Source organism: Amphiura filiformis, chromosome 4, assembly GCF_039555335.1.
Source record: "Amphiura filiformis chromosome 4, Afil_fr2py, whole genome shotgun sequence".
In the NCBI taxonomy this organism is placed as follows: domain Eukaryota; kingdom Metazoa; phylum Echinodermata; class Ophiuroidea; order Amphilepidida; family Amphiuridae; genus Amphiura; species Amphiura filiformis.
This window is the reverse complement of record NC_092631.1, coordinates 85,164,716-85,176,282: the sequence shown is the minus strand read 5'-3', so window position 1 is coordinate 85,176,282 and position 11,567 is coordinate 85,164,716. Positions and strand designations below refer to the sequence as shown.

Sequence of the window (11,567 nt, the reverse complement as noted above, 5' to 3'; positions counted from 1 at the left end):
TTTTATCCACGAAAAGCCTTAATTGTGTATAAAAAAACCTTAAGTTAAAAATGAAAACCTATTTATATTAATGGTAAAACCATACATTATCCTACAATCATGACAATTTGGAAAAAATTCAGGAATATCCAAGGTCAAAGGTCATAGTGTCATATGCCCGTTTTGTAAACAAGATCGGCAAAAAACACGTGAAATTATGGCAGGTTTTCGGTCGGGTTTTCGTTTAGTAAATGCATTTCTAACACCTGGTGTTGGTGCTCGAACTTTGCAATATCAATCGGTATGTATTCATGACTATGCCTGTTTTGTTACTGTGTTTGATCAGTGCAGATCAATGTAACAAAATGTTTAGTTAAGCTTACCTATGACCTATCATAGGTATCCCAGGCAAACCTTAGTTAACACATTTGCTAGTCAGCCAAATTCGCCGAAAATGTCAATGCATATTTACATAGAAATTTAAAACAACTGGCCGAAGAAGGAAACCTACATAAATATGTTTTCTATACTTCACTTGACCCAAATATATGATTTTTTATGGTGATAAGACAATCGCACATGGAATTTTAGAGGGATTTTGATAGCAGTTCCATTAAAAAAGCTGCTATCATAATGAGACTAAGATCTAGAAACACCCCGAAATGCCGTTTTGGGGAATTTTGCTAGCTGAATCTTTTTGATGAAAGTCAATCTTTGACAAGATGTAACTTTGCTACGGAAAGTGCTATGAAAAAAGCGGTTCAGTTTTTGTAATTGTACATTTGACCTGAAAGCCCCCTACTTTTAACATGGTCGAGGCACATCCCTGCCATTTCGGATAGGGAGTGCCTCCCCCGGGCTTTGTTTACTCAAGGGCTTTAATTTGATATATAAAATGGTGCAGTTTGATGGCAAATTTGAATTCACCTTGCATACCTATATGCTATCCAACAATGGCAATATCCATGACATCAGTTCTGTACTATCATGACTATATACAATTCAGCAAATTACTTCAGCGGTGTCCGTCTGCTCTGTCTGATCATTGCGTAAAAAGAACTAGCTCACTCATGATCATCATGCGTTGTTGCGCAGTTTGACTAGCAAATGACATGAATGAGGTGCCGAACTGCTGATGCGGGCGATGGCGATGATGTGATGATCATGATGTGACCGCTGAAGTACTGTGCTGAAAACTATAAGTACTACAGTGGAAACTCATTAACACGAAGTTATGCGGAATTCAAATTTTACTTCTCGTTATCAGGAGTTCATGTTTATCCAGTTCTAATAACATGTGAAATGTATGCTTGGGAATGTAAAACATACTTCTTGTTATCAGGAACTTCATGTTAAGAGGGTTCGTGTTAACGAGTTGCCACTGTACTAAATGCTGTTACTTTCCTATTCGCATGTTCGACGAGGATGATATTTTTGACATCATCATCGTCTGTTTACAAACAGAGAGGTAGACAAAAGACCTACTATCTACTACTTTAATTCCCATGACCTTACCGTACAAGGAATTGTTGAAGGAATATTAATTACACCCTCAACCAAGTGTCACAAACCCCTCACGGAAGTACCCTGCGCCTCCTCGAGCCACTTCCAGTCCTGCCGGGACTCGAACCCACGATCTCGGGTTTAAGAGGTGAGCGCGCTAGCGTATAGACCAAAAGAGGACTTCCCCAACAGGTCTATAACACTAATGCACTTATACCTCTGTGACATGCTCCCCCTCCTCGTACATGTAAGGTGCATCCTCGCGCCTTACTTTCCTCTATTTAAACTGGTCGTCCTTGATACAAGGAATACTCGGCCAGACTTTAAGAGGTTTAAGAGGCGAGCGCTCTAGCGTATAGACTATAACGTCAGGTCTATAATTCAAAAATCTACATGTATGACCTTAGATATTTTCAAAAATAATGCTAAAAGTGAATATTCTTAACTTTTGTTTTTAAAATCTATCAATTTTATGATGATGTAAATCATAATTTATTTGTACTTTGTTTTATAATATATTTTGTATGTTGTGTTATGTCCACTGCCCCAAGAAAGAACAACTTTGTTGATTTGGGCCTCCATGGTGAAATAAAGCTTACTATCCTATCCTAGCATTGTGTCACCCAGCTTCAGGAGCACCGCTGCTCGCCCTTTTTTCTCCAGCTCAATACATAGGAATTTCAGTGAGTAATTATCACATTACACTGCAAACAACACACAGCATCTTGGAAAAATTGTCCTTTTAATCTTCCAGCTTGTAATCCTGCCAGTCTCTGCATCATTCAATAATAACGACCCTATTTGTGACTATTTTTGCATTTTTCTCAAAAACTAATAAAACTCTGGTAACAAAAGTTATGTATATTATAGGGGCAAGGAATCCAATTACTGCACTGAAATTTCAGTGACTCAAGACAAGTAGTTATTGATTTATTAATCAAATATTGGTTTTCCCTCATTTTTGACTGTAACTCCACAACTGTTGTCTGTGCTGAAATAAAATTGTCAGTGCAGTAGTTGTAGTCCTTGCCCCTATAATATACACATCTTACCTGTCACCAATGCGCTTTTACTTTTGAGAAAAAATGCAAAAATAGGCACAAAATTGGCCAGAGGTGTAGTACCACCTTAAAGTCATGTAAATACCACTTTCTATATAACTTTACCTACCAATTTTATGCAAGTTGCTGATATATAATTTGCTCATTTTCTATGCATGTAGGTACGCTATCTAGAGACAGGACCCAAGGGCACTTATATTGCAAAGAAGATACCAGCTTATGTAACGCTACAGGCAGGGAAGACGTATGCATGGTGTTTGTGTGGTCTTAGCAAAAAACAGGTAAGAGCTGATTGTTTAGCATTAAAATAACAGTACAGAATGATTCATTTATCGTTGATTCATATATAAATTGTTGTGATTTTTTTTTATAACAGATGACTTCTAATTTAGAATCTGGTGGTATTATTACATGCACTAGCAAGATATAATTATGCTAGAAAGATTTTAACCCTTGATCTTAATACAAAAATATTACCTCCGTTATTTTCAGCTGTTACTACTACGTCACAGCCTTCTTCCATGGAATATGACCCAATCAAGATAAACATTTTTCTATATTGAGATCAAGAGTTAAAATCTTTACGGATTACCTGCCCAAATGAACTATCATAATGCATGGAGTACAAAAAGAATCAATACCAATGTAACAGGTCATTGGTATTGTACTCCATTACATGGATTTGCATGTCTTCTGGAGGACGATTTGAACAAACAATCTTTCGTGCAATCGCCTATAGTTCTTTCTTGTCATTTCTCACAGTGCCAATTCATAATAATCATGTTTATCTAATAGTCAATGATGTCCAGTGTATGCCATTGCTAAACATGCTCTCTTGAAGCTTGTTCTTATACAAGCTGTATCAAAATGATTGGTACCCATCATATTAGTATTAGGTGTTTATTGACAAGCCTGCTTCTTCAGTATGCAACATTGGATCCTCTTGAAATGCCCAGGATTTATAGTTTTATGAACGTACATACCGTAACATTAATCTATAAGGTAGCTACTATGTTTCATTTTGATGTGGCGGGCTTGTAGGTCCATAATCACTGGAAGCTGATGGGTATCAATCATTATGATACCGCCTGTACATAATTTATTGTATTGTGTCTCCTGTCGTAATTTGCATATTCCAACTTGTTATTTTGTGAGGTCAACAGCATAATCAAACATATTACAGCCATGAAAATTTAACTTTTATAGACCATGGCAAAATAGTATAATAAAATGTGAAAGTGCCACTAGTATAAAAAAACAAATCTTATCTTTGAAAGCTCATTTGAATATTATAAAGTTTATATGATTACAATTTTTCATATTGTTTTCTTTCTTCTTCTTTTTCAGCCTTTTTGTGATGGTGCCCATAAAACTACAGAATTTAAACCAGTGAGGTTCAAGCTGGATGAAACCAAGAAAGCATTTCTATGCCAATGCAAACAAACCAGCAATAGGCCTTATTGTGACATGACACATGTATCAGTCATGATGAATTCATTCAAGAATAAAATAATTGGTAACAAAAAATAATAATAAATCAAGAAATCCATATTCATTTGTACTTTGTAATTGTTCTCTAGTTTGATCAGCTCGTAATCGATGGGCCTTGTGAAATCGTGGATTTATATATTTTATTTCGAGAATTGTCTTGTGACATCTAGCAAGAAGCATCACAAATTATTAGTTAAAGTCCTATACTTTTGTCTACTTTCTTAAACAGACAGGTCAACTTTTCGGCAGAGTAATAAAAGCCTAACAATTCCCGCCCATTACGAACTGACCAAACTATACATGTAGAACTTACTACACAGGGGTGTATATGATAACATTTTGACTAGTAAGCCAGATGGGCATGCAGGTTACCATTGTAAAGGCTCAAGAAGAGCTATCCAGCATAATATTAGACTAAATTGGGCTTGTAATTTTGCAGTTTTACCTTGGTTGGCCTGATAGCAAAGTTATCAAGCCACTGTCTGTCAGAAGTGTTTTTACACCCCTGATAGTACATGTACTTATACAGGTATCTTATTGTTATACGCACAAAAAAATATAATGGATGCTAAGATTATATAAATGAGATCTACTGGATTTCCTTGAATAAATGCCCCGGGCGTTGCATTTTCCAAGCGGGGGGTTTATTAGAGGTCATTTTTAGCACAACGATTCCCGTTAAAATCATTAGGTAAGCTTAAAAGTCACGCTAAAATGACGAATTATTATGAACTAGAAACACTGACTTTTGGTTCACTTCCGGATTTCCGATGCAGATTTTCGACAATTATTGCTGCTATTATCGACCATGTGAGCAACTTGGTAAACTTACTACACAAGATAGCATGGAAATATCGGCATTTTTGAAACATCTTGGTTGGAAAAAGTGGTGGAGGCGTTTATTTGAGGGGGGCGACTATTCGAGGAAATACGGTATGAAAAGAAACTTATAGTTCATATGATTTCTTGTTTTACTTTGGGGCTATATATCCATTTGGTGGTGTGGTCTGAGGACAATTTTAGTGTTAGTATTAAAATTAGTTTGATCTGATGATGTTTTTGTTTTTCTGAAAAACACTTTTTGATAGGCCTCTTCATTCTTATAAGATCAACTCACCTAAAAGTAAGGGAACAAACCACAAAGAGTGTTAAAGTGTAAAAATGTAGTTTTCAGTTGTAATGAGGAACACCTGTTTTAATCAACATAGTTCCAATGTATCCAATTCACTCTTTGCACAGATCCTTCATCTTACTACCAAAACGAGGTTTTCCCTGGAAACGCAAGTGGAATTTCTTTTTTGTGGTTTTCTAAACTACGCACCTGAGTTTTGCAAAGCATATGTGACAATTTAAGCATATGTATGAAAATGTACTTTGGGGTAGAACCTCATTTTGAGGCGACTGTGCAAAGGGTGAATACAAATGCAGTATGTTTTCATAAGAGTGTAAACTTATTAACTTAATACCTCAAATATTTGATTCAGGTGCAACATATACTTCCATCTTCATACAAATGTACATTCAATCCCATGTATAAGATAGTGAGAGCCCATCAGAACAAGTGTTAGAAAAATGCCAGTGTAACGGGATCCGATACCCCTGGGTACGTTATAATAAATCACGCCCTCTTTGGGTCCTTTGAGTCTCCATCATGGCAGAATAGCAACTAAACCACGTCGTCTTTGCCTCCTGATTTATTGTAGTTTTATGAAGCGTTACATCACGCAACATGGTGTCAGAGTGGTCTTCTGACATTGTGGAGGACTCCGCCCGTACAGAAAGCGAGTCCAGTCGCCGTGGGCGTCGTCAAGACTATGAAAATGCAAGATTTCATCTGGTCATCGAGGCGTAAAAATATAAGCTTTCTGAACGAACTTCGTCAGTTTCCGTGAGAAGCCGATTGGCCGAAAGTTGAGGTGACGAGCTGTCGTACCTAATTGCCTACGGCTGTATTTTAGAGAACTGATGGAACTGCGTGTCGGCGAATGCATGAATGTGAATCTGGTCCAAATTTTAAGAATGTCTACTGTATAATCGTCCTTGAGTGTGGACACCAGCTTGGAAGAACTGACGTTTGTAAATCGTGGTGTATCATAGACTGTTTGCTGAGCTAAATGTAAGCAAGATTGCAAGCATAATAAATTAAATAAAGCAAGTGACAGTGAGCTGTACAGACTTTAACTTTTGTTGATGATGAGTCAATCTTCAACCGCCTTGAGTTGAACTGTAACCTGTATGTATATAGTTATCCAAGACCCTTAAAACCGTGAGGAAGCTATACTATTGTGGTTAAATTTTGCAATCCAAGACCCTTAAAACCGTGAGGATGCAAATGGACTTAGTTGGTCATCAAGATGCTCCAAGAGATGAGATGCACCTGGACTCAAGAAATATCAACAGAAGCCCAGCAACACAGTGGATGTTGTTAAGCGGTGAAAGGATCTGCTTTTAAAATGGGACTTGACTTGCTGGTCATTGCTGCCTTCTTCAAGCATGGAAAATACATCATTACATGGACAGATTACATTTATATTGTGAACATTTCAAAAATCAAAATTGAAGATCAAAAGTTTGTTGCTAAAACAATGACAGATAGAGCAACTTTAAGTTTAAAATAACATGTGTGACATAATCTAATAACAAATCATTCAATGATTGAACTTCATCAACGCTTTTAATGGACAATTTGAACAATGAGACTTCAGCAACGATGAACAAACTTTCTGAGAATTACACAGCATACCAAACTTTGTCGCCAATCATCTGTTTAAAAAAGAGACAATAATTTTTCAAGTATGAACTGGTACCATCAGAACAGAGCTTTTGGCATCTATATAATAATACGCATCGTCTATCTGTCTATCTGTCTGTGTGTCTGTCCGCCTATTTTCTCGGAGACTAGGGGTCGCACGTTCCTCAAACTTGGTGGGTGGGTGCATGTTGACCCCACACAGATCAAGTTTGTATTGGTTAGTGGGTCAAGGTCACCCGAGGTCATCCAGGGGTCAAATTAGTAAAACTGTTTTCTCTCAGAGACTGGGGGTCGCATACGTTCCTCAAACTTGACGGGTGGGTGCGTCTTGACCGGGACAGAACAAGTTTGTATTGGTTAGTGGGTCAAGGTCACCAGAGGTCATCTAGGGGTCAAATTAGTAAAACTGTCATATGGGGATGCAACTTGGTGGGTAGGTGCATCTTGACCTAAGACGGAACAAGTTTGTATTGGTTAGTGGGTCAAGGTCACCCAGGGGTCATCTGAGGTCAAATTAGTAACAACTGATTTCCGCTTATTTTCTCGGCGACTAGGGGTCGCACGTTCCTCAAACTTGGTGGGTGGGTGCATCTGGACCTCAGACGGAACAAGTTTGTTTCGGTAAGTGGGCCAAGATCACCCGAGGTCATCCAGGGTCATCTGAGGTCAAATTAGTAAAACTGTCGTATGGGCATGAAACTTGGTGGGTACAGTCAACTTTTAGAGTCAAATTTTTGGACGGTCATTTTGGGGTCATCCAGGGGTCATCTGAGGTCAAAATAGTAAAAAATGTCGTATGGGCATGAAACTTGGTGGGTACAGTCAACTTTTTAGAGTCGAATTTTTTGACGGTCATTTTGGGGTCATCCAAGGTCAAATTACTAAAAACTGTTGTATGGGCATGAAACGTGGTGGGTACAGTCAACATTTAGAGCCAAATTTTGGAAGGTCACTTCGAGGTCACAAGGGGTCATCTGAGGTCAAATTAGTAAAAACTGTCCTATGGGAATAAAACTTGGTGGGTACAGTCACCATCAGCCAGGTAATCGCAACAGCCGAGAACCGCCAAATACGGGTAACCGCCTAGTATTGTTTATTTGTCATAGTCATTGTTTTCATTGAAGGAAAATATCCAAAATTGTAATCCTTGTTCTGGAGATACCGTGCTTGTGTTACTTATAATGACTTTAACAAAAATCGCAGGTATTAATGAGCAGTTTGATTTAATCACAACCACATGGACAGTCAAATTGACAATATGGACACTTAAAGAGATTTAGTGAAAAAATTCTTTGAGCATAGAATTTTTTTTATCATTTTTTCTAAAGGAAAGGAGATGTAACGGGATCCGATACCCCTGGGTACGTTATAATAAATCACGCCCTCTTTGGGTCCTTTGAGTCTCCATCATGGCAGAATAGCAACTAAACCACGTCGTCTTTGCCTCCTGATTTATTGTAGTTTTATGAAGCGTTACATCACGCAACAGCCAGGAGTGTATTAATTGTGTATAATAAACAATCTGCGTACTATGTTCAGTTCTTTCGGACATGCTCTATATCCTGCCATTAAGGATCAATTAATTTTCTTTGCCAGTTGATGCATTTATATTTGCTTATATTTTCCAACATTTGGAAACTGTTATTCGACAGTCTAGAGTCTTGTTCATAATGGTATGTGGTACATCATTGTGGTCCAAATCTAACACTATCGTTTTTGTCAAGAGGATGTGTCTTTGTTAAAGTGGACACAACAAAGTTTGTGATTTCTTTGGGCATTATGGCTTCCCTAGCATCTTCAATAAATTCAGCATGTGACTTATTGACACTAACAGGGCAGCTATGAGCTGGCCCGGGATAGATGAAAACTGGAGTTCAATAATAATAATAATAATAATACAAAGTACTTTATAGCGCATTACAACAGAAATGCTCTCAATGCGCTTTACAAACATCTTTAACATCTAAACAATACAACAATAGAATATACAGGTATCAAAGATACATGAAAGTGGTGAGGTATCTTCTTTGAAATGAGCTAATCTTTGACATTTGTATACTCTCAGCCTGTGTGTCTCCTGTTACATTTCAGAGTACTCCATCAATTATCTATTCAGAAACTATTAAATGTAGGGTTTACATATCTTAGAGTAGCTTCTATGCATAGCTGAGACAAAATATATTAAAGCCATAATGTATGATCTTATAATATGAAAGTAATTGTTTTCAAATCGGATGTTCTTTGGCATATTTGTAATCTTTACACAGTCATGTCCTAACTTACACCTAATGGAATCAGGCAAATTGTTGTGTTTGTGAGCATTTTGAGTAAAGAATAACAAAATAATTAAAATTTGGTGGAATTGTAAAAGAGCTGCATGCTTAAGACACTATATTGTTCTATATTTTGTACTTTGAAATATTGTATTCAAGAAACATATAACATATGTAAATGCATTTGTAACAGAAAAGCAATAAAAACTATTTCAACAGATTTTTGTGTTTTGTTTGAGTTCTTACAAGTGAAAGTAACAAGGCAAGCATGGTCAAGTTCATAGTATGCCATTTTCACAAGGAAGTTGTACAAAATGTACTTGATGCTGCACCCAGTCTATTTGTAGCCTATTGTGAATATGCAAGACATGTGTTAAAGTGGCCTTGATCTTACATCTAGAAGTGGTTTAGACCATATTTAAAGTGTTATATACTACGCCAAGAAAGCATCCTTACACTTGGAAAAATAATCACAATTTCAAAACTGAACCTGCACATTATGACACCACATTATGACAATCCAATGTGACCTCAAGAAGTAAAGTTACAAGCAATTGAATAGACGAAGGTCCAGTTTTAAAAGTGACAAATTGGCCTATACAAGGCGCAAAAAGATCCCAAACAAAGAGACTACACAGTTTCTTCAATGAACCCAAAAAGTGCAACAAAGAGACTACACAGTTTCTTCAATGAAGCCTTATTTAAAGCAGTATTTATTTCAGTTTTACTTCTCTGTACTTTTCATAACTTGCATTTTATTTGTCAGCTCTTTTGTTTCAGTTTTCTTTTGTTCCTTTTGTTTTAAATTAAAGGCACACACAAATTAGCCATTTACCACTCTCAAACCAGATGTCTAGTCCGTGGAATTTTGAATAGGCCAGTGTGTCACTTTTAAAACTGGACCTTCGTCTAATGAAATGCTTGTAACGTTGCTTCTTGAAGTCACATTGGATTCAATGGGGTGTCAAAATGTGCGGAATGAGATAGTGCATCTCTTAAAAAAACAAAGTTACCCCAATATGGTTCAGTTTTGAAATTGTGATTATTTTTCCAAGTGTAAGGATACTTTCTTGGAGCAGTATACATAGTATGCATTTCTACTTCCATGTTTACTTGTGTGCACCCACATTAGATTTGTGTCAAGTCCTCAAAGTATTACAATTACCAACCAATAATTACCATCTCATGATTGCTCCAGGGTGGTCTTTGCAGGGGGTTAGGGGTGTTACCCCCCCCCCCCCCATGAGTTGGTTTGCTAACTCAATCACCAAAAGAAAATTTCAACCTCCACAAAAGAAAATTTCAACCTTTTAACTGCCCAAATAGTGTAAAATTGAAAATTGGCCCAGTATACACAACATTTTACCTTTATTTTGGGCAAAAATGTGTGTAAAATTAAAAATTGACTTGGTAAATACAAAGTTCACCTTAATATTAGCCTGAAGTACAATTAAAAAAATATTCATGTTTCGTGTGCAATTATCACAGTACCACAGGACCAAATGATGCCCACTGGGAACAATTTTGTCTTTTCCATGAGCAAGTAAAATTCTTCGACCCCCCAAATGACTTTGTACAAAGAACACACTGAACACTATTGTCTGTTGTTTCCTGCAGAGAAGCAGTTACTTGTGGCAGCATAACTTCAATTTTCTTATTCACCACACTTACTGCTGTTAATTACCAAAATCTGCCTCATTTAGTGGTGCTGGATCACAAATAATTTTTCACCTTAAGGGCTGGGGTATGAGCGTTTGGACAGTATTTATTTTGGGACATTAGAGCACATCAGACATATCGAATTGCATTCTGAATCTGAAGAATGTCATTCTGATATCAAATAATTTTGAATTTTTGAAATTACAATTTAATACACATTTTATGGCAAATCATTAAAAATTGATATTTTTGATATTTAACAGTACTTGAAGTGAATTTTATAAATCTGATGATTTATACTTAAAGTGTATGTAGGTGGGTTGAAAAGCCCGACGATCAATTGAAAATTTTGACCTTTTCGTATTGAAGATATGGATTTTTTCCCAAAACACCAAAAAAAAAAAATTAGGTCTTTTGGGAAAAAATCCATATCTTCAATATGAAAGGTCAAAATTTTCAATTGACTTCGTCGCTTTTCCTCCTACATACACTTTAAAATATATCATTAGATTTATATAATTACTTTTGAGGACTGTTATATATCAAAATTGAAAAATATCAAATTTTCATAATTTGTCATAAAATTTGTATTATATTGTGATTTTCAAAAAATGCAAATTATTTGATATCAGAAAGACATGCTTAGTATTCAGAATACAATTCCATAGGTCTGAGGTGCTCTCAAGAACAAAAAAAAATACTGTCGAAACGCAATAAACGCTCATTTTAGATCCCTTAAGGGTAGAGCGAGGTATTGTTGGTGAAACAGCCTAAAATCGATTTTATTATCTAGATCAATATATTATTGAAAATTAACACCTTGATGTTTTTTGCAAAAGTTAGTTCTAC

At 36.4% G+C, this 11,567-nt stretch overlaps 1 protein-coding gene across 1 annotated transcript; it reads left to right on the top strand.

Moving 5' to 3' along the window:
* Positions 1–137: 137 nt before the first annotated feature.
* Positions 138–4,648, top strand: LOC140151566 (uncharacterized). The gene is made up of 3 exons (XM_072173955.1): positions 138–280; positions 2,705–2,824; positions 3,891–4,648. The coding sequence occupies exons 1-3, from the start codon at positions 197–199 to the stop codon at positions 4,071–4,073; spliced, it is 387 nt and encodes a 128-aa protein (XP_072030056.1). The 5' UTR covers positions 138–196; the 3' UTR covers positions 4,074–4,648.
* The last annotated feature ends 6,919 nt before the right edge of the window (positions 4,649–11,567 follow it).